The sequence below is a fragment of the Eleginops maclovinus genome, chromosome 14, assembly GCF_036324505.1.
Source record: "Eleginops maclovinus isolate JMC-PN-2008 ecotype Puerto Natales chromosome 14, JC_Emac_rtc_rv5, whole genome shotgun sequence".
Lineage (NCBI taxonomy): Eukaryota > Metazoa > Chordata > Actinopteri > Perciformes > Eleginopidae > Eleginops > Eleginops maclovinus.
Window position 1 is genome coordinate 15,007,185 of NC_086362.1, and position 24,414 is coordinate 15,031,598.

General features: G+C 41.2%; 1 protein-coding gene across 1 annotated transcript in view; it reads right to left on the minus strand.

Annotated features, from left to right (window-relative positions):
- Window positions 1-24,414, minus strand: part of slc1a1 (solute carrier family 1 member 1) — a 31,927-nt gene that overhangs the window by 5,950 nt on the left and 1,563 nt on the right. Inside the window, exons 2-7 of the mRNA XM_063900491.1 lie at window positions 23,259-23,399; window positions 20,745-20,837; window positions 20,501-20,615; window positions 16,430-16,472; window positions 16,203-16,319; window positions 2,532-2,716 (exon numbers count right to left, since the gene is read on the minus strand). Of these exons, the coding sequence (XP_063756561.1) occupies window positions 2,532-2,716; window positions 16,203-16,319; window positions 16,430-16,472; window positions 20,501-20,615; window positions 20,745-20,837; window positions 23,259-23,399 (694 nt within the window). The remainder of the gene's footprint in view (window positions 1-2,531; window positions 2,717-16,202; window positions 16,320-16,429; window positions 16,473-20,500; window positions 20,616-20,744; window positions 20,838-23,258; window positions 23,400-24,414) is intronic.

Below are 24,414 nucleotides of genomic sequence, written 5' to 3' on the forward strand. Positions count from 1 at the left end.
AAAAAATATCACTGAAAGTTTAGAATTACTGATTGATCCTTCAGAGTAAATTGTGTTTTAAGGTTAAAAGTAAAAATTACTCGTTGGTTGTAGCTTCTCAATATATGAATGTTTGTTCCGGTTTGCATGCCAGAGAGCAAAAACACTGAATGAGCAGCTCCACCATCAGTGGTGTATAAATGTATGTTAATGTTTGTCCTGTAATCCAAGGAGCTATATAAATACAATCCATTTAGTTTTATTAGCCTGACAAGCTGCTGATCAGTAATAGACAGTGTTCGGGGTCCAGCTTCTCTTCATTGGAAGTATTTAAGCAACACTACGGTTTAATTGGAAACAGCAATGCTCCACTACTAAAGACTGCGAGGGGGCAGAGAGCCGCCCGATTACAGGAAGCCATGATTAACAGCCCCCTGCAGGGGAACCAGGAGTTCTGAAGCCCGTGTTCTGACCTTGTTCAATGCACCTGTTTGTAACAAGGATTGATTTCACATTGTAAACTGCAATGTAACCGTTTTTCATGGAGGCTCTTTTTTCTAATTATGAATCCTTAGGAATAAAGACAAAGACACATATTGTGTTTGAGTACTGATTTGCTTTTCATCTAAATCCTTACTGCACGCAACTCAAATGTTTGTTTGCCACGAGAATACTTGATAATAATCTACTTTTATTTTATAGGGTTTTATATATTTTGCATCGATTCAATGCAATGAGTCTTGTGTCTTATTTTTCCGAGAGGAATCATTATTTATTTTATTTTTATTATCATACCTTTTACCTCAATGCGTGTTCAAATGTTATATTTTGTTTATATGCTGCATGTATCTGAAAAGGTCTTAACATCTGATCTGAGGGGATTTCATGATTTTTGTTTTTAACTTTTTAGCTTTATTATTATTATAACCAGGTTGAAATATCTAGTTCCTGGAAAGTATAAATATTGTGTTTTATTTCGAAAGTTCATGGTTAAAACAGGAAGTAATGTTTGTGAATAAGGAAAATGTTGGTCACTGATTGGTTGAGGGGGTCGGTTGGAAGTTGGGGAAAGTGAATGGATCGAGAGAGGGTGCATGATAGTGGGGGCTTGACTGACAAAGTCGCGGCACCGAGAGTGAATTAAAGTTACGAGTTTGTGGCAAATAAGTAAGTAGTGTCCCAGGATTGTCGGCTCGACGGTCTTCAAGTGGATTCTTTTCTGCACACCGTCTGCAAGGAACTGGATACCTTTCTACTCAAAGTTTGTCACAGTAAACCTACTTGGCATAAACCTGATTCTGATTTTTCTGTTTGGTGAAGAAGATCATGAGATTAAAATTGACAACCTTGAAGCTCTAGTGGATCTTACATTAAGATGTGTTAAGAAATCTTATGTCTCCTAAGTCAAACCTTTTTTTGTCGGTCTAAAGCAAAGATATTTCATCTTTGAGAAGAGAAAAATGTAGTCTAAAATTTGGTAAACTAAGTCTAATTCCCTTGCAGGCCTTTAGGATTAAATCTCCAAAATACTCCAAAAGTGCATTGGTTTTGTCCTCCATGTTTTCAAACTGACAGAACAATAAGGGGTTCACAATGCAGCTTTCTAATGTTGTAAGCCATACTTGTATATTAGGAGTGAAAAATCCATCATCTTTAGTGGCAATGCATCGATTTTCAAAAACTCATTTCATCAATAGTTGACATGCAAAGATTAACTCAGTCAATATTTACTTTGCAAAGATAAATGACTTCTCAGTGTACTCAATTGTTCTTATTGCATAAAGAAATGATGTGCCAATGATGGATTATTCCAGGGGTGTCCAAACTAAGGCACGGGGGCCAACTGCCGCCCGTGCTCCATTCCATAATTGGCTTACAGCAAAATTCCAAAAGTAAAATTGAATATGGCCCACACATTTGTGCTTGTTTTAGATATATGTATATATATATATAGAAATATATAACACAGTACTCATGTGTTTATAAGACCAATTTTCAAATAAATTCAGTCAATTACAGTTGAAAACATTTTCAAATTACTGATGTAAAAAAAGCTCAATGACTTACTTACATAACAAGCCTAAAATACACCCTTCATATTTCCCCTTATGATAAGTAATCTGAGGCTTCTGTTTTAAGGAATGAGCTGCAGACACTTTTTGTAACAAAATAAATGAAACCCTAAAGAGAGCTGTGATGTACGCAGTTTTTTTCTTAAAGCATATTCAAGTATCAAGCATCAAGCTTCATTTACCTACATTTGATTGATTTTGCCAACTCATAACTTAACTTATGAGGTGGTATACCTCACCTCTGGCCTGGCTCTTCATATGTTTTTCTCTATGTGGCCCTCAGTGAAAAAAGTTTGGACACCCCTGGTTTATTCTATATACTATGACATTTTTTTTGTATAAATTAGAATAAAGAAATTCAAAAATATTGCCTTAATAAATTGATTTGCAATATATTGCGTTGCAACCATTGTATCATGATAGTAACGCAAAGTAACTTCCAAAGCACAGCTCTACTGCAGACAGATCTCTCGTACATACCACATGATGATGTGGACCAGTCTCATGGTTGCTTCATTCAGGGCATCGAAGAATTCCAGGAGTATACGACCCTTTTCCCCCATCTTCCCAATGACAAGGCCGAAAGCAACACAGAACACGATCAGCCCCAACACGTTGATTCCATCCGAATATGTCCCGACAATCTTATATTCCTTGGTTATGTTCTGCCAAGAGAGGAGACAAGAGGGTTAATTCATTCAGCTGACCAAGAGCAGGTCAGGAAGCTGCATCACAACCACATCAGCTCCCTCTAAAGAGCCATTGATGCTCTGTGCAAATGTTTTTACAGAATGACAGCCCAACTACCCATGGACCCTTATCAGCCATTATACGGTCTTCAGATGCGTTTAAATCAGACGCTGGTTGCCAGGTGCTGAAACATGAAACAGAGTGCAGCAGACAGATCGACAAGGACACTCTGTGGTCATGTAAAGATTGATCAATCATGTAAAGATCAATTGTTTGATTATTTATTCCATATCCTTGATATCAGACGGCAGTAGTTTACTAGTGAATTGCTTCAACAGTCATACATGTTGACTAGTGAATTTTTGACAATCACTAGTAAACTAGTTGCGTGTATATGTCAACTAGTAAGTCTTTTTGTTGTACTAGTGCGATGATAACCACAAATAGTCAGCTTAAAATATCAACTACTTTCAGAAAAAGCCATACATGTTGAATCAAAATCCAACACGTTGCATACAAATGCTCACTAGTGCAACGAAAAGCCAGACTAGTTGAAGGAAAAGTCAAAGTCTAACATGTTCATAACAGAACCTGACTAGTGAGAAGAAATGCCCTCCACTAGTTAACTAGTAAGCAAAATATCTGTATCACTAGTTTAGTTACTCCTCTAAGGGTTCAGTAGTTAACTAGTGAGATAAAGTGCGTGTCGCTAGTTAACTATCAAGGTAAAAACAATTGCACTAGTGTATGTAGTGGACATTTTGGACCTTACTAGTTAACTAGTGCCCACTTTGAGTCTCACTAGTTAATGTGTAAGCTACAACACTTCATATGTCCTACACGTTAACTAGTGTGCACTTACAGTGGTATGCAAAAGTTTGGGCACCCCTTAGGAAAACCACTGCATCAGTTTGTCACTTGCTGAGCTTTTGAAGCAGCAACTTCATTTTAACATATGTTATACCTTATGGTAACAGAAACATCTCAGTAGTGAAATAACTTTTATTGGTCAAACAGAAACATGTTTATGTGCATTCAAACAAAAATAGGCATGTGCATAAATTTGGGCACCCCTAAGAAATAATTCCATTAATATTTAGTATTGCCTCCTTTTGCTGCAATAACGGCCTGTAGACGCCTCCTGTAGCCACAGACAAGTCCCTTAAGCCTGGCAGGTGGTATTTTGGCCCATTCTTCCACACAAAACGTCTCCAGTTCAGTCAGGTTTCTTGGCCTCCGTGCATGGACAGCCTTCTTCAAATAAATCCATACATTTTCAATGATGTTAAGGTCTGGGGACTGGGATGGCCATTCCAGAACATTGTACCTGTGCTTCTGCATGAATTCCTTGGTGGATTTTGATCGGTGCTTAGGATCATTGTCCTGCTGAAAAATCCAACCCCGGCGTAGCTTCAACTTTGTGACTGACTCTAGAACATTCTTGTCAAGAATCTCCTGGTACTGTAAGGAATTCATGTGGCCCTCAACTTTAACAAGTTTTCCAGTACCTGTGCTAGCCACACAGCCCCATAACATGATAGATCCTCCACCAAATTTTACAGTGGGCAACAAGTTCTTTTCATTGAATGCAGTGTGTTTTTTTCGCCATGCATACCTGTTCATGTTATGACCAAATAACTCAATCTTGGTCTCATCTGACCACAGTATTTTGTTCCAAAATGCTTCTGGCTTGTCCAGATGTGCTTTTGCATACCTCATGCGACTCTTCTTGTGATTAACACTCAGGAAAGGCTTTTTGCACATCACCCTTCCAATGAGCTCTTCCTGGTGCAAAGTACGCTGGATTGTGGAACGGTGAACAACTACACCATCAGCAGCCAGATGTTGTTGTAGTTCTCTGGAGGTGGTCTGTGGCTTCTCTGTGACCATTTTCACCATCCTTCGCCTGTGCCTTTCCCCTATTTTTGTCGGCCTACCACATCTTCCCTTCACACGGACTGTTCCTGTGGCCTTCCATTTCACAACTACGTTTCTGACTGTGGAGACAGACAGTTTAAACCTGTCAGATAATTTTTTGTACCCTTCTCCTAATTTATAATGTTGGATTATCTTAGCTTTCAGGTCAGTGGAGAGTTGTTTTGAGGTCCCCATCTTGCCACTCCCTAAGAAAGAACCTAGGCCAGGCACAGCCAGCTATTACCTATGTTAAATAGCCTTTTTCATGATTGGTTCCACCTGTCTTTGTAATTGAAGGTCTAATGAGCTAATCAAAGCAATTTTGTGCAGCAACCTGTCAGCTATAAATCCGTACAGGTGTTGAAATGAATGCTATTTATAAGGGTGCCCAAACTTTTGCACATCCCATTTTTTGCATTTTATTTTATTATAATAAAACTATGTAATGCTACCCTAAGAATTTTGGTCTGGAAAACACTAAAACGTCTACATCTTTGTAGGAAAACAAATGTTGTTGCTGTGATCTTCTATTATAAAGGAAAAGCAAATTGTCATGAAATCTCAGAGGGGTGCCCAAACTTTTGCATACCACTGTATATGCAAACGAAATAGGCGGGATCCGGATTTTGATAGGTCTGTGTCCAACTCTGTGCTGGAGAGCCTTGGGGGCCGTTCTCCTGCAATGTTTTGTTTTACGTCTCGAAGACGTGATGCGCATCAGTCCGGTATTTAGGGCCTAGTGTTAGAATATTCTCCGTGGGAGGTCAGTCAGTGTGTTTTATGTCTAAACGGTTGTTCTGTCTCTGCTTTGCTCCGCTTTGTGTGTGTTTTTGTTTGTGCGGGTGTCCAGGTGTGCGTATGCTTGTGTGTGAGAACACCGGTTTTCCAGTTTAACTGGATTCCGGTTTGAGTGGTGGCGTTTGTTTACCTTTACCGCCAGATGTTGTGGTTGCTAGGTTTGTCGTTTTCACGTAACGTGTGTCTGAAGTGTGATCAGACAACATTAGAACACCTCGGCGAAAATACGTTAACATCACCAGTTCATGTAAAATGCGCATGTCGAGATCACCTACCTACAGACAACAACAGAAAATACGCTGGCCAAAAAATAAAAATGAAAATAAACAATATTCATACTCTAGCGACAGGATTCGTACATTTGGGTAATATATATCTCAACCATGGATGTTACTCATTACGTCACCCACCGGCTCAGACAATGCTCTGCTTGAACCATATAAGTCTTGTCAGCTCTTGTCAACTGTTTACAAATCACCGATAATCACAATATGACACAGGCAGACGAATGCAAAAGCCATGTGTTACGGACAATAGACAAGCATGGCAAGGATATTGCTTTGTTTTTTAGCCTAAAAAGTGCATATAGCGACCATTACAATGCACATATCAAATGCTCTGAAAATAGCCGCTGTGAGATACGAACCCAGTCATGCTTTCAAAAGGTATTAATCCACTGCCTTACCCCTAATGGCCTGAGCTACCGTTCAGACGTTGAAAGAACAGGTGAATATTTATTATTGACTATTTACTTGTAGCTGTTCCCAACAATTGGACAAACAGTAACAATGACATTGGAATTGATTACTGGATGAAGTCAATTAGCTAATTAGGTGGCAAAGAATATATATATATATATATATACAGTGGGGCAAAAAAGTATTTAGTCAGCCACCAATTGTGCAAGTTCTCCCATTTAAAAGATGAGAGAGGCCTGTAATTTTTATCATAGGTATACCTCAACTATGAGAGACAGAATGAGAAAAAAAAATCCAGAAAATCACATTGTAGGATTTTTAAAGAATTAATTTCAAATGATTGAGGAAAATAAGTATTTGGTCAATAACAAAAGTTCATCTCAATACTTTGTTATATACCCTTTGTTGGCAATGACAGAGGTCAAACGTTTTCTGTAAGTCTTCACAAGGTTTTCACACACTGTTGCTGGTATTTTGGCCGATTCCTCCATGCAGATCTCCTCTAAAGCAGTGATGTTTTGGGGCTGTCGCTGGACAACATGGACTTTCAACTCCCTCCAAAGATTTTCTATGGGGTTGCGATTTGGAGACTGGCTAGGCCACTCCAGGACCTTGAAATGCTTCTTACGAAGCCACTCCTTCGTTGCCCTGGCGGTGTGTTTGGGATCATTGTCATGCTGAAAGACCCAGCCACGCTTCATCTTCAGTGCCCTTGCTGATGGAAGGAGGTTTTCACTCAAAATCTCACAATACATGGCCCCATTCATTCTTTCCTTTACACGGATCAGTCGTCCTGGTCCCTTTGCAGAAAAACAGCCCCAAAGCATGATGTTTCCACCCCCATGCTTCACAGTAGGTATGGTGTTCTTTGGATGCAACTCTGCATTCTTTCTCCTCCAAACACGACGAGTTGAGTTTTTACCAAAAAGTTCTATTTTGGTTTCATCTGACCATATGACATTCTCCCAACCCTCTTCTGGATCATCCAAATGCCCTCTAGCAAACTTCAGACGGGCCTGGACATGTACTGGCTTAAGCAGGGGGACACGTCTGGAACTGCAGGATTTAAGTCCCTGGCGGCGTAGTGTGTAACTGATGGTAGCCTCTGTTACTTTGGTCCCAGCTCTCTGCAGGTCATTCACTAGGTCCCCCCGTGTGGTTCTGGGATTTTTGCTCACCGTTCTTGTGATCATTTTGACCCCACGGGGTGAGATCTTGCGTGGAGCCCCAGATCGAGGGAGATTAGCAGTGGTCTTGTATGTCTTCCAGTTTCTAATAATTGCTCCCACAGTTGATTTCTTCACACCAAGCTGCTTACCTATTGCAGATTCAGTTTTCCCAGCCTGGTGCAGGTCTACAATTTTGTCTCTGGTCTCCTTTGACAGCTCTTTGGTCTTGGCCATAGTGGAGTTTGGAGTATGACTGTTTGAGGTTGTGGACAGGTGTCTTTTATACTGATAACGAGTTCAAAAAGGTGCCATTAATACAGGTAACGAGTGGAGGACAGAGGAGCCTCTTAAAGAAGAAGTTACAGGTCTTTGAGAGCCAGAAATCTAGCTTGTTTGTAGGTGACCAAATACTTATTTTACCGAGGAATTTACCAATTAATTCATTAAAAATCCTACAATGTGATTTCCTGGATTTTTTTTCTCATTTTGTCTCTCATAGTTGAGGTATACCTATGATATGAAATTACAGGCCTCTCTCATCTTTTTAAATGGGAGAACTTGCACAATTGGTGGCTGACTAAATACTTTTTTGCCCCACTGTATATAGCTGTTTAGACACTTTTGACTTGTAGCAAGTTTGATGATTCAGAGAGAGACAGACAGAGACAGAGAGCTAGATAGAGAGACAGTGAGATAGATAGAGGGAGATAGAGAGAGTGAGAGAGTCTTGTGTGCTGTGAGAGTGTGTTGTGTGGTGTGAGTTGAGGTGAGGAGAGGTGAGGTAAGGAGTGGTGAGGTAAAAGGCAAACCAGGTGTTTGTGGGTTTCCTTTCTAGCGAGCATGGAGGCCATTGTGGCATGGGAAAAACGGTCGATGCCATTGCCTCATGGTGCTACTGCCCTGGGATGGAGAAGGACATAAGAAAATAGGTGAGCTTTATCTGAATTTGTAAGTGATCTCTGTGCATGATTTACTTTCATAACTATTATATGCATCTTCATATTTACTGTTGACTCCTTTGTTTAGATATCTGAGTGTCCTGAATGCCAGGCCAGAAGGAATGTCTTGACAATTAAGAAGGCCTACATCCCAATTGAGGTGACTGAATAAAAATATTTTTTTCGCCCAAGAGTGAGGACATATTTCCATATAACGCGCCCTCTTTCCTTAGATAAATGAGCCACTAGAGCTTGTGGGGAAGGACCTGGTGGGCAAACTGACCCCAACAGCAAAGGGCCACCAGTCTATCTGCGTGATGATTGATTATTTTACAAAGTGGACAGAGGCTTATCCACTGCAGAGTAAAAATGCCAATTAGGTCACTGAATGTATTCTAGACTTTTTTTTTTACAAATTCGGTGCACCCAAAAGGATTTTGACCGACAATGGACGAGGATTTTGTCAATCAGGTAAGCACATCTTTTCATGCCATCTGTGTCTTCATTCTTATGGGGTCTATATTCACGTTTCAACCTTTTCTGTCAGATATCAAATATGTGACAAACTGGGGATCAAAAGGAGTTTGTGCTCGCCCTACCATCCCCAGACGAATAGTTTGGTCGAAAAATGAATGGGACTATTCAAAGGTATTGTAAATGTATATGGTTTTGTTTTTTTTATACACTTTCCAATCCTATAAGTGACTATGTTGTGTAAGTATGACCTTACAGGACCTTGACAAAGTTGGTGGCGGTGAAACCTAATAGTAGGGACAGCCACCTCCAGGCCACAATCTTTGCACTCAGAACCAAAAAGCATCTGACAACAAGGTTCTCACCTTACTTTCTGATGTTTGGTCGGGAGGCCAGGTATCCCACTGAGGTTCCCGAAGGGTACGAGGTGTGTAGTAAAGTGCTCCATGTATGTGTTGTGTGTATGAGATTATGAAGTTTGACTGCATGGATGCCCATCTGATGTGCTGAAATTGTGCCATGTGTATTCGTTGTTGCCACAGATAACTGATGAGCATTTGGAACACCTTGCTGGTCAGGAATCCCTGTCAGCAGGTGTTCAAAACCTACCTGGGCACTACACTACTGCCCAGGAGAACACAGAAAAGGTAAGGGCGAAAGTGAAGCGGAAGAGGGAGGAGCAGGGCCATGATGACTACTTCAAAGTTGGCAAAACCCCCCTGGTGAGGCAGTTGCAAAGAAGCTGTGGTAAACTCAAACCATTTCTGAGGAACCAGGATTTGACCTACCATTGAAAACATCACTACAGTAAGCGATATTCACTGAAAATGATACTGGACTAATTAGCTTTTGAAATAGTATTGGTCATTTCCTAAATTCTAAAGGCATGTTAGATTGGATTTGGGATATGCACTGAAGTGGTTGATGTTTGTCTGTTTGTTTGTTTATTGTAAGGGTTTCTCTTTTTCGTCTTGTGTTTTATTTTTTTGTTTGAGGGCAGAGGGAGTATTGATACTTGCTTCTTAAGCCTCACTATGTAAAAAGGGTGGACGCACTTCAAGTCCATTTAAAGACAGGGTCGGCTAAAGTCCAACAGAGATTTGAAGGAGAGCTGTTTTCTTGCTTTTTAATATAAGCGCGCGAACAGGATCCTAAAGGATCCTTTTCAGTATGAAGCGGTAAATGTTTGTGGTAAACCATTGTCTTAAGTTTGTTTTCTTGACGACCAAACAGCTCCAGCCTGAGTTTTTTTTCTGTTAAAGTTTGTGAAAAGGTGTCCCCCCCTCCTCTTGATACTGTCAGTGGAAACGTTTGTTTACTCAACGAGCTGTGAGATCCACCGCTGCGAGTGGTCTGTCTGTGTTTTTGGAAGAATACACATATGTGTTTTCTAGTTTGGTTTTGTGTTACTCTGTTTTCAAATAAGGTTTTTGAAAGATCAGATAAATTATCTGAAATAGGAGTAGACATATTGAAATAAATAAGAAACTATAATTGTTGTTGTTAAAATAGTCTTTGTTAGATCCATCTTTTTCCCAGTGTGGTGTTTATGAAAAGTTTTGAGAACTCATTTTTTACCATTGCTGCATTGTGAATTTCATGGTATTTGGTATGGCACTGACTAAGTCATTTAATTAATTATATTTTAGAGGGCTCCAGGGTGGATAAGGGGAACATATTACAAACAATAACATTAAAGGAAAGGAAAAATAGGTTTACTGGGTATATGAACTACATATAGAGAGAGAATAATTACATTTCTATATAAATAAAATAAGAATAATTACATTTCTATATATAAAAATATTAACAAGAATAACTCAAATAAGGGGTTAATAATCATTAAGGGGTAGCCATGGGCACCCATAACAGTCGTCAGAATGACCTTCAAGGTCCAGCCAAGTGCATGTATGACAAATATGTTGAATCAGCCATAACATTTTTACAAAAATAGTCCAGGATCCAGGAGGTGAGGTGGTGATCCAGCCCCGAGAGCTGCAGCTTGTCTCCCAGGAGCAGGGGCTGGATGGTGTTGAAGGCACTGGAGAAATCAAAGAACATAGTCCTCACAGTGCCCCCAGTCTTCTCCAGGTGGGAGAGGGACCTCTGCAGCAGGTAGATGACAGCGTCATCCATGCCAATGTCAGGCTGGTATGCAAACTGCAGCGGGTCCATCGATGGTCTCACAAGGGACCGAAGGTGTCCAAGGACCAACCTTTCCAGGGTCTTCATCAGATGTGATGTCAGCGCCACAGCGACAGTGGGGACAATGGGGGGTGCAGCAGAGGAGAATGTGTCGGCGTAGGGGCGCCTGACTGATCAAATCTATTGAAGAAAATGTTTAGGTTGTTTGCCCACTGATGGTCCCCCCGAACCTTGGAGTCTGGCCCTTTGTAGCCAGAGAGTAGGAAAGTAGGAAAAGGGTAGAGCATGTTTGTAAGAGTGTTAAAGTGTTTGTTATACTGAGTACTGATGATGCAAATGAAAAAGTGATAAAAATGACTCCTCGAGGTCTGATTGAAGAAGTGACAGGCTCAACTTATTACACAACACCATTTTGTAGTACTGTTGCAGATTTTGAGCCAAGATGGTCACAAGACGGCTCTTTTGATTCGGATAATGAGTACATGACAGAGTGCCTTGGACTCTGCAGTGCCATGAGTCGAAAGGTCAGTCACACAAATCAGATGATTCATAGCCGGCCAAAACAAACTATGGTCAGCATTCACAAAGTTGATTTGGATTTGGACTGTCCAAGTATGCAGCCTTTATAACCAGTTGTTGTAGCTCCGCCTGCCATACAGGTACCCCATCAGCTGACAGCTGCTGAAGCTGTAGGGGGAACTAATGTGAGCAAGGCTGGAATTGCTGTGAATGATGCTGTGGGCTTGTCACCACCACCATATAGGGATTCCAGGCATAATCGGCTCCGCTTTCCCTCGCCGGGGCCTCACTTCTCCAAACGCGGGAAAGTTAAGGTCAGGAGCTACTTATCAGCCAGGTACATCATCCCAAGTTTCTTATCATTACCTGAAGAACAATTTGAAGTAAACAACTTGATTCTTGGACGATATAATGTATAATTGGATGATAGAATGTCCAAATGATACGTGGGGTGTACAACATGTTTACAGGCCATGGAAAATTAAAGAATTGCCATTATTGAAAAACTTCCAGAACCAAAGAACAATGGGAAAATATTTGCAAACGCCCTGGAAAAAATTGTGACAGTGCAGACCTACTTCAGCTAAAATAGAGCATGTCTGCTCAACTAAAATGGGTCTTGGATGGGACGAAGTCCGACCTGCTAACTGGGATTCAACTGCTGCTTGGAGTACTGACAATGCTTCCAACTATCAAATTCAGCTTGCAGCTTTGCGCCAGTCACTGGAGATAGAATTCAAGCAAGTAAAAAATATGACAACTGTGAACACATGTACACAGAAGCCAGGGGAAATGTTTGATGATTATTTCTCAAGAAAGCGCCTAGTCTTTAATGCACACAGTGGCAATGAACAACCAATCACTACTGTTGATGATTCAGTATGGGAAAGACAATTGGTGCAGACTTTGGTGGATGGATTGTTACCGGAGATAAGAGCTCTTTTTGTCAGGCATTGTGTTGCGTGGCAAAGTGCCAGGCTGACTGATGTAAAGAAATACTGCTCACATGCTGAAACTATTGTTCAGGATGATAATAATCATAATACAAAGAAGACCAAAGCCAACATTGAGAAACTTCAGCTGGTTCAACTTGCTTATTATTTACCAGCATGAAATAGAGGCAGAGGCCGAGGCAGAGGTGGAAACAAGGGAAGGAACCAAGAAAGGAGAACTTTCCCTGAAGACAGAGATACCTGTCGCAGGTGTAATCAAAAAGGACATTGGGCCAAGGATTGCACTGCAATAATACCACAGGAATGGGAAAATGATCAAGGAAAATCATACCCACCATTTGGAGATGTGTCAGTAAATAGACCATTTGCAAATCAGAATGGCTTATTTCAAAGGTCATGACTTCCCGAGCAAGCTCCAGATTCTGCTGGCATTGTCCAGGAAGAGAGTACAAGTCCCAAAACAAATGATTCTGAAATAATTGATCAGTTCTACCTTCCCCTTCGCTACAAGTCTGAAGAACTTGTGAATTGTTATTTTGAACCAATGTTCAAAATAACAATTCACGGCACATCCTATGAGATGTTGGCAGATACAGGAGCAACTGAGTCTTCATTGAAATCAATAACAGAAGACTTCGAGATGACTAAGAACATAAAAACCTGTATTGGAGTTACAGGCACACCAATACAATGTAAAGTGACAAGGCTATGTCCAGTTGAATGCAAAGACTTTGATGTTTGAAACATACATCACAAATTCATGAATGTGCCGGATTGTCCAGTAAATCTGGCAGGAAGAGATCTGCTGTGTACTCTAGGCCTGACTATTGTTTGCAATGACAATGGTTAAGAGTTGAGGAAATCTGAGGTTGTTGACAGGCTTTTTGATCTTATGACATGCCACTCCCAGAGCACTCTTGAGTCTCTTAAAACCAACCCAGTGTTGGAAAGGGTTCCAGAACGATTGTGGGCTACGCATAAATATGATGTGGGTTGTAGTTCCTAAATCTGATTATCGGCCCAATAAATGGCAGTATCTTCTGAGACCTGATGCAGAAGAAGGCATGGCTCCCATTATTGAGCAACTCCTAAAAGACGGAATAATTGTTCCAGCTCCAACATTTCCATGTAATACTCCACTTTTCCCAGTTAAGAAGGCTGATGGTAAAACATGGCGACCTGTTCATGATTTGCGTGCTGTAAATGAAGCTGTATTTGCTCGAGGACCTATTGTACCTAACCCAGCAACAATTTTATCTTCAGTACTTGGCGAAGCAGAATGGTTCACTGTGATAGATTTGGCGAATGCATTTTTTAGTGTTCCAGTTGATCCTAAATCTCAAGATTGGTTTGCATTTATATTCAAAAACAAAAAGTACAAGTGGACTCGATATCCACAGGGCTACCCAGAATCGGCGACAGTATATTCAGCTGCCTTGCAAGAAAATTTGGCTGGGTTTTTGTTTCCTAGGGGCAGTACTTTGATTCAATACATTGATGATTTTTTGGTTTGTTAACGTCTGAAGAGAATTGTACTGCTGACACAAATGCTTTGTTGCATTATTTGGTTTCACAGGGACACAAAGCAACCCTACAGAAACTCCAGTCCGACTTCACAAATCAACTGACCTTAAGGTTAGACCAGAACCTGTTGATCAAGTGCAAGTCACAGAGGAACCATCCTATTGTATTTGTTATCAAGATGGAATTCCCCCATATCAATTAGGAGACGTAAAAATTGAAACAGTGATGGGTGTTGCTGATTGTGTACAATATGGAGGCGCTTATCCTGGTAAACATGTGACGCTGTCACGTTGAGCAAAGTGTCATGGAGTGAAACAGAGCAGCAAGGACAAAATGTGTAATGCATGTGAAACTATGGTATAAAAATAAATATTGTACCTTGCTGCTGAAGTGATCATTTCCACTCTTGTAAATGGTGTGTGAGTGTATGGGGCTGCAGGCACCTCACCTGCCTGCTCACCTATCACCGCACACCCAATAGTTTTTAAGGGGTTGCGTCTTCAGGAGACGGGTCGGTTGTGAGCTTCTCTGGAGCAGGAAGTGTGTGTGTGTGGTTGTGCGGGTATCCAACAGTTTCATAGTCATTCCTCGCTGTGTGTGTGTATGCGGAAAACGAAGCTACACAAAACTGGATATTGCATCGCCCACGTGTCGCACGTCGCCGTGGAGAGGACGCACGGGCTGAGAACAAAGGACTAGCTACTCTCCGCAACACAAATAATTACCTTATCTCTTCATGTAGATAGTCTATATTATACTATGTGGGGGTTCTGCAAATGCGACGACCAAAGGTTTTTCTCTCATTAAGGATACTTTAAAGTCCCACAGAGTGACCATGTTGAAACGCCAACATGCCTTGGATTTTTTGTTAGCAAAGGCAGGGGGGTTATGTGCAACTTTAAATTTGACTGATGGTTCTTGTATGACATTGATTCCGGATATTACAGATAACTTAACTGATGTCATTACAGCTTTGGACTATTTATCTGCTCTGGGTACTAACACTAGCATACTCGATCAGCATTGGTTGACTAGTATTTTTGGGTCATGGGGAACAAAAATATTGCAGTTTATTTTTCCTGTGATTTGCAACACTTCTGTTGATTTGTTTGTTTATTGCTTGTTTTACAAGTTGTATCAAGGCAATGATTAATAGATGTGCTACTACCTCTCTGTTTGCTGTGGCTATTCAATCTGATGTACACTCTGATGTACAAATTCCTGAAATGTTTAATGAGGAATGTAAAGACATGGATGAAAAGAACTGTTTTCAGGAACTCTAAGTTTGTTAAACTTAAATGGACAAGTAGATTTTCCCTCTTGATCAAACAGAGTTTTTTTTAATATTCCTTAATGATGTTCCATTTAAGTAGAGTAGGTTAGCGCATTGGTCTTTTCTTCCACTTTTTGTGTTATAATCAAAAAGGTGTTTTTTGGCTATTGTGAGTAGATGCATGTAACCTGTGACTTCTGCCTGTGAGAAGCATAATTATCCATCTGACAAGTATGTTTCAGAAAGTCTTTTTTTGGACTTTCAATGGTAGAGTTTGCAAGATTATGTTTTGAGTGATTTGGAAACGTAATGAATAAAAGGGGGGAATGTTATATATATCTGTCATATAGTATGTTTTCGCCGTAAAGTAACTAAAGTGTTATGCATTAAGTTTACAGGCAAGTGGCCTCACCTGAAGATTTCACATTGTGACATGTATAACCTAAAGCAAGGGTGGCCAACCAGTCAGAAATGAAGAGCCAATTATTTGACTGTTTTACTCCAAAGACCCACATCATACACACATGCTGGATGTACAGTGAAGGAAATAAGTTTGATCCTCTGCCGATTTTTTTGTTTGCCCACTTACAAAGAACTGAACAGTCTATACTTTTAATGGTAGGTTTATTTTAACAGTATGAGACAGAATGTCAAAAAGAAAATCCAGAAATGTACATTAAAAAAAAAGATACAAATTGATGTGCATTTAATTGGGGGAGAAAAGTATTTTATCCCCTTCAAAACATGCCTTAGTACTCGATGGAGAAAGCCTTGTTGGACAGCACAGAGGTCAGATGTTATTGTAGTTGGTCAACAGGTTTGCACACATCTCAGAAGGGAGGGTCAGCTCCGGACAGCGCAAATTGCGTATATGAAGCACTACGTCATGAACGCAAGAAATCATACCCTCGTGGGGGCGCGCTCATGTGATTGGCTTAGAATGTACGACACATCTGATTGAATATAGATAGAAAACATTACAAGTACGAATCGGGTGAGCGTCAGGGAGTCTGATTAAAGCATGATGAACAGAAGAGTGATGGGCACACCTACCTCTACCACCGACATGATGGTGGTTGTGAGAGGGGGGAAGGTGGTTGTGAGAGGGGGAATCGTGGTGGTGTTGATGGAAACTTTCAGAGGCTCCAACTCTTTGCGCTTTGTCTTGTACTAGAGGGTGACATTTCACAATGTCAGAGTTACACTCACGTTAAGGTTTAAATGACACTAAAACATTCATATTAATTTGAAAAAGGATGAAAGATGGATGTGTGTCTCACCTGCTGAAAACACGCCTGCACCAGATTTTCGGGGAACATGTTTCTGTTGAAAGGAAAAGAAGATTAAGGCTGAAAAAAGAGATGTTAACATGGTTACGTTCTAATGAGGCAAGGACACTCAAATCTGAAGATACTTCACTGGAATATGCCAAAAATGTGTCAATACAATGTTGTTGGGAGACTACTTTTTTTAGTGTAAGCTGTAAATTGTTTTTAACAAAAACAATTGTCTTGCAACAAGAAACTAAAAGTTAGATATGTATAACTCAAGGCTACTGTATTCTAGTTCCATTACAGTACACAGTATTTTTTGGCTAAGCTTACAGAATTTACAAACCTTTTAAGACAGACAAACTAACAGACATACAGTGAAGAGTGTCTGATCAGGCAGGAGGACGGGAGAGAGCGACAGGTCATACAATCTAATTGAAAGTTGAGTACTTCACTTAAATCCAGTGGCAGCGCCAGAGTATTTTTTCTGGTTCAACTACGGTGGGGCTCAAATCAATGCCATAATATATATTCAATAAAACAACACCCTCCCACAGCTAGAAACACGCACGCACACACGCACAGAGAGAGAGAGAGAGAGAGAGAGAGAGAGAGAGAGAGAGAGAGAGAGAGAGAGAAACGGTATAGTTAATAGTTACGTTGTCCTGAAGCCATATATAGTCGATCCACACAACAGCCATGAGTCAAAACACATTCTCCAACAAATCAAGTATGCTAATTAGGCAACAAGACCACAGCAAAGAAGAGCACCACCACTACCCAAAAAATGTCGGCAGGCGAAGCAGAAAGTTGCGTCCATCTCAACCGAATATTCAAGCCAGCTGTATGTGCCAAACCAGGCAGCATTGAAAGATATCTGCTGGTTACCTATTAACCTTGAGGGGTACATTTTCCTGAAGGGGCACCGCGGTCCATCCCCGGGTCGTTGGCTAATGTCAGTGGTAGCATTAGCATCATGGCCAGCCACAGCCAACCACTGTGGGCACGGACTCTGGCCAGCCCCTTTCCTCCTGCTCCTGCTGCTGCTCCATCCCCTGCTCCATCTCCTCTTCTTTTTGCTCATCTTCGTCCGGCCCAGCCTGGCACATGGAAGACGCGGGACCGCAGTGGTCGTCTTCCCCTGCAGGTGTCAAAGGTGTGTCCTTACCCAACACGCCCGCCACCGCCATCTGTTGTTTTGTCCGACGACGTTTACAAACAATTGTGTCCATGATAAAGTTTGACCTAAGCTTAACAGGCTACGAGCACAATAGAACTTCCGGTTAACTTCCGTGTGTTGAGTGTACGCTCGACTACTTCCGGGATGTTGTGTTGTTGTGGAGATTGGAGACGCTAGTTTAGAGTAGCTGCTAATAATTTGATTGACAAAGTTTAAATATGAGTGGATTTCGGGTGAAAGAGAGGCGGTTGGCGTATCGACGCGTGAAAAAGACTGCACTCCATTGCTGTGTACCACTTCGTACGAATTTGTTGAGGTACAATAGTACTATAAGCTTCCATAGTTTACCAGTGGATGTGTCTGTGAGAGCCGAATGGATGGTAAGAGTAAGGCGGGACGACTTCACCCCAAGCAAGACGAGTCGTGTTCGCAGCAGGCAAACATCTACTGACTTATATTTTAATTAATTATTTATTTATTTATTTGAAATCTATATCAACTTGGTCTCCCTTCGTGTTGTTTAATTTCCTTCAAGTGGGCCTGACTCATTGAATATTAGTTGGTTTTATGGTAGGGCTAACGGTAGGGCTAAAACAATTCTTGTTTAGCCCAACCCTGACGCCGCCTATGCTTAGATCACATACTGTATGTAAAGTAATATCAGTGTTGGAAGAAGTACTCAGATATTTAAAGAAAAGTCCTGCATTTAAAATTATACTTTAGTAAAAGTGCAAAAGTATTGGCTTCAAAATATAAATTATATACAGCCCCGGAAAAATAAAGAGACCACTTCAGCATTATCAGTTTTTTTTTTGTACAATCGCGCACAGCGGTGGTGATTTGGATGAGTACAGGAATTCCAGGTATGCACTCGGGAGAGCTATTAGCAGTGCGAAAAGACAATACAGGGACAAGGTGGAGTCTAACTACAAGGGCTACAACGCCAGAAACACGTGGTCTGGACTAAAAACAATATCAGACTACAAAAGGACAACGAGTGGTGCTGAGGAAGTGTCTGCATCTCTCCCAGATGAACTGAACACATTTTATGCAAGCTTTGAGAGGCCCCCGGCTGTGGGGGCACAGAAGGCCCAGGATCCCTGCTCACTGGTTTTAACCAGTGCAGATGTGTGTAGATCTCTGAAAAGGATCAACACACACAGGGCTCCTGGACCTGATGGCATCCCTGGCCGTGCTCTCAAGGTGTGTGCAGTTCAGCTGGCAGATGTGTTCACAGACATTTTCAATAGGTCACTGCTCCAGTCTGTAGTCCCCACATGTTTTAAAGAGTCCATCATTGTCCCTGTCCCAAAAAAGACAAAACCCATCTGCCTCAATGACGGCATACAGAGAGGAGGTCAGAGCCCTGACATCTTGGTGCCAGGACAACAACCTCCATCTCAACGTCAGCAAAACAAAGGAGCTGATTGTGGACTACAGGAAGAGGCAGAGAGAGGCACACACACCCACATCATCGTCGGGACTCCTGTGGAGAGAGTCAGCAGCTTCAGGTTCCTCGGGGTAAACATCAGTGAGGACCTGACATGGACACATCACACTAGGGCCATATCCAAGACGGCTCGACAGCGGCTCTTCTTCCTCCGCAGGCTGCGGAAGTTCAACATGGACTCCAGGATACTCTGCAACTTCTACAGGTGCACAATCGGGAGTATCCTGACTGGCTGCATCACCGCCTGGTATGGCAGTTGCACCGCCCTCAACCGTAAGACTCTACAGAGGCTGGTGAAAACCGCTCAGCACATCACCAGGACTGAGCTGCCATCCATGGAGGACCTCTACACCCAGCAGTCTAGGAAGAAGGCCGGTAGGATATTAAAGGACCCCCATCACCCCAGCAACAATCTGTTCTGTCTGCTGCCGTCTGGCAGATGGTACCGCAGCATCCGGACCAAGACCACCAGACTCAGGGACAGTTTTATACCACAGGCTATCCAGCAGTGGCCAAGTCAGTAGGGGCTTGGACTGGGAATCGTAGGGTCGCCGGTTCAAGTCCCCGAACAGACTTGAAATACGGAAAGTGGACTGCTACTTGGAGAGGTCCCAGTTCACCTCCTAGGCCCTGCTGTGGTGCCCTTGAGCAAGGCACTGGACATCTCCAATCGCCCCTCCCCATTGCTCCCCGGGCGCTGCACAATAGCTGCCCACTGCTCCTAGTACTAGGATGGGTTAAATGCAGAGGACCAATTTCACTGTGTGTGCTCTGCTGTGTGCATGCATGTGACTAATAAAGAGGGTTTCATCCTCCGATTCTATAAGACTGCTGAACTCCTGAGCTCTGTGAATGTCTGCTCACATCTGTTTATAGTACACATATATGTGTATATGTATACATATATATATTATACACATCTGCCATACATATCTGTTTATAATATACATATCTATATATTATACATATCTGCCATATACATCTGTTATACGTAATATCTGTCCATACCTCCTCATTCAACAGTGTAAAGTATTTAAATTGCTGTACAGTGTATTTAAATACTTTCAATGTATTCCACATATGTATATATTTCACATCCTTAAATCTTTATTGTTGTTATTGTAAATACTCTTCTCTCTTTTTGCACTATTTTATTTATCTTATTTGCACCATGTATGTTGAGTTGTTGGAGGAGCATGGGACATAAGATTTTCATTGCCAACATAAGTTGTATATGCTGTGCATATGACCAATAAAACCTTGAAACCTATTTTCATAACTACGTGTAACACCAAGAACACAAGAGGAGGGACTTTCTGTGTCAGTTCACCATTGAATACTGACTGATCACCACAAGTATTATCAGGTGAAAACGTAATTCATGACAACATCTAGATGAGTAAACACTTCATGGTTATGAGAGATTGGTGTCACATGGTGGGGAGGTCACCTGATGAGATCCAGGAGTGTGTCCACGGTGGTGACGTTGGGCGTGGTTCCTTCTCTGTCGATGTGATCAGCTGTTTGAGACACTCCTGGTTTGATAGTCATCACCAAAATGATCCCTGTAAAGGATGACATCGTTTAGTATTCCTGTCAGGACAACTCATTTAACCACCAGTTTCACAAAGCAGTATGTAACTGAAATAAACAGGAGTCTTAAAGCAAGACTTGTGAGAGGAGGAGAAACTCACCAAGAACCACTGCAATGATGGTTGTTGAGAAGTAATAGATTACAGCTCGCAGACCTATCTTCCCAGATACCTCAGAATCCAGGGCTGCAACACCTGAGGACCAAAAGAAGAATCTTTTATTAAATTTAAAAAGCTCGTCCTGTCAGGGTTCAGAGGAGAAGACTGAAGCTGTTGCAGTCTGATCTGATGGAAATGTTCTAAACTGGATATTAACAACTCAATCATCACCCATGGCTCTGCAGCCCAGTCTCCTAAAAGTAACGTTCCATTACGATCAAACTGCTTTGTTCTTTTAAGCTTATAAAGCCTTTTTCTGATGTTGAGAAGTCAGGAAACAAGGGAAGATAGAAGTTGTTGGAGCTATTTCTTGATTTAATTTATTTTATAATGATAGTTTCCAGCAGTTTCTGTTTATTTAAAATGTATCATTATTTATTTTCATTATTAAATAATTAAAGTCATTCTTTATATTTTGTATTATTTCTGATGATTTAGCTGCTACAGAAGTTCCAAACTAAATGCATCAAAGCCCCTTTGCTTGATGTGGAAATGGTCGGTCACCTTCACCCCTCAGGTGGTGAAAGTATAAGGAATAAAATGTTCTCCTGCTAATATAGAATCAAAATATGGTTTAGTCTAAAACATGCAAACTATTAAAGATAATTTCCTATTGAAATCAAAGCCTTCATAAGTTCTGTATTAATCAACAAGCCTTTCATTTACTTACAGTCTGAGCCGATTTTACTGCTTTATTGGGTTTGCATCACCTTATCCCTGAGCACAGTGTGTGTGTGTGTGTGTGTGTGTGTGTGTGTGTGTGTGTGTGTGTGTGTGTGTGTGTGTGTGTGTGTGTGTGTGTGTGCGTGTGCGTGTGTGTGTGTCTGAGGAGGTAAACGAGGGTTACCTATTGTTATGGAATTTTTGGCCTAGGTAGTTAACCTTTGACAAAGCTCATCATTTTCTCCTTCCTCTGTCTGCATTCCCAAGGCATAGGTCTTTAGGCCTTGGGGGGCTGTAATCTCCCTTAAGGAGCTTGGGCGCATTGTTGATGCCAGTCTATGACCGAGCACAAGCTACCATGAGACAGTTTATTGTTCAGGGATGTCTAGAAGCCCTTCTTATCTGGAACGTTGGTTCCCTGCCGTCATTCTTTTCTATGGAGGACAGCTCTAGTTAGATTCAGGGTCCATATTTGTCTGGTCTTGCTGATGAAGAATGTTGATTATACACTCTGAACTGGTTAAAACCTCAGACTGCAGTAGAGTTCTTCAGAATTGGTCAAGCAACCGTTCTGTCAACTCGTGACTGCAGCAAATGTCTTGTCAATTCTCCGGCCGCAACATCAAATAAACCATCAGTGTTTGCCATGAAGTTCCAGCTCTACTGTGTCTCTCTGAGTTTTGTCTCCATTGCTCCAGAAGTTTCCATCACAAACCTATAACCACAACAGGCTCCGTATGAGGAGGCTCCGGCCAACAGTGAGTGAGGTACGCAGGTGGGGAAAACTCGGGGGAAATGCATGTGAAAAAAACAAATCCTCCAAGTCATCAACAAACCAAACTGCTTCTCCATGGAACTGCTTCAGTTTGCAGCTCTAAGAATACTCAGCTTCAGCATGGCTGCTGCTGGGGAGGGGTGAAGGGATTAGCAGGAGAAGGTGTAATGCAGCTCCTAAGTGACATATCTCAAAAGTACACTGGATTATCCATTAGCCTGCTGTCTTCTTGTCAAGTGAATGCTACTCCCATTTCCTGTCTCAAGACAGCAGAACATTTAAATGGTTATCCTGTACTGCATTCAGACTGCAAGCTACTGAACTATGCACAGATCTGATGCATCACTCTGAGGCTGCAGAGTCAGTGACATCTTTTTAATTCTCAAAACTCAGTTTAAAAAAAAAAGCTTTTAACTAATGATGACACCACTCCGTTTTACTCCATGTCCTTTTTGTTTTTACTTTCTTTTTTTATGCTGTATATTTTATTGGGTGGGGAATTTTGACCTCATGCTCTATTGAGCCTGAATGGCCTGTTTTTAATCCGTGTAAACTACATTGGTTTCAATTAAATTACTATTGGTCTGCAGTTATTCTTTGTTTTTATATTATATTTGTTTAGATTTTTAATGGTGAATTTCTCTTGGCCTTTTTGTCACCTACTTTTTATCTGTTCATTTTTAACCTCTTTAGGAATTAATTGATGGATTGTTCAGTCATTGTTAGAAAATAGTGGATTATGTTAATCAAAAGTCCCCATAGAAGACCTCAATATTACGTATCTTCTGAAAGTATGAAATGTAAATGTACATTTTTTGGGGGGGGTTTTTGTTAGCGTTTCTAGCAACATGTTTGTGCTCCCACATTCCCTTCTGCATCACTGCCCCTTGGGATTGTTGTTGACTGTGTTTACTGGGATAGTGTTTGATCTGACTACATGAACTCAATATACAAGACATTGCAGTACAGTAAATCACTGGAACTAGAAGTACAGCCGGTAATAATCCCGCTCAGGTTACCTGTTATCATGCTGGAAATGATGAGTGGGAGGATGACAAGCTTCAGCATTCGCATGAGGATTTCTCCTGGGAAGCCGAAATACTGCTTGTGGAGATTTGAGAGGGACGCATACTCTCGGACCACGATGCCCAGACTGATCCCTGATCATGAGAAACACAGAATATCATCATGAAGATTCAATGGCTTCATCATCATGTGCACAGCAGCTACAGTGCAGCAATGTCCCAGGCTCCTCAACAACATTTGTGAATAAACAAGTTAGAAAAGAGTAGAATAAAATTGTGAAGTTTATGTTGCGTGACTAATGTGCAAGTTATGCAGATGAGAAACTATAAACATAGTAAATAAATACAATTAGCTCAATAACGCAGAGTGTTATAAGTGACCAAGTAAATGTAGTCTATATACATGTAAATAGTATAAGATATACAAAAACAGAGTGTAAAATGAAATATTGTACAGTGAAACAAGATAAAGTAGTGTTTATTGTGTAAATCATAACTAAATTGTAGATTCTCAGCTGAGGCTGAACCAGTAGGATTATGACTGGGACAAACAAGGGAAATGCAACATTTTATATGGTACTATAACCCTAACCCTAATAAACCCAGAATTCTCTCTGCATAAGCAACTGTCACTGTCACATTTCTCCAGGTCAGCAAGGTTTCATCCCGATGGAATTCATGAGGCACAACACACATTATCATTTCCAGCTATTAACTTCACATGCATCCCACTCAGTGATTCCAGTAATGCATTCTCTCTGTGTTATCACACATAGCAGACCCCCATTAGGAGGCACTGCGATGACACAGCAAACTGCATGTGATGCTCCGACTGAACTATGCTATCAAACCATGACACACACCTGAAGGAAATGCACTGGAATCCAGTCACAGACTCAATACACCAAGTGATCGTTCACCAGAGCCAGCTGCAGCAGGTTAACCTGCACCAAACACACTTGAAAGATGCCAACTGTCGCCCCAAGTAGTTAGTGTAGCATAAGTGTGATTGGTTTCTTATTTTCAAAGCACTAGTCTGACACTGGTAGGGATAGAAAAAATAACATTAATAGCTTCCATCCAGCCTCCACAGTCTGGATGTGAATAGAGTATAACTTCATAATTTCTCACATTTTAAATCCTAAATAAT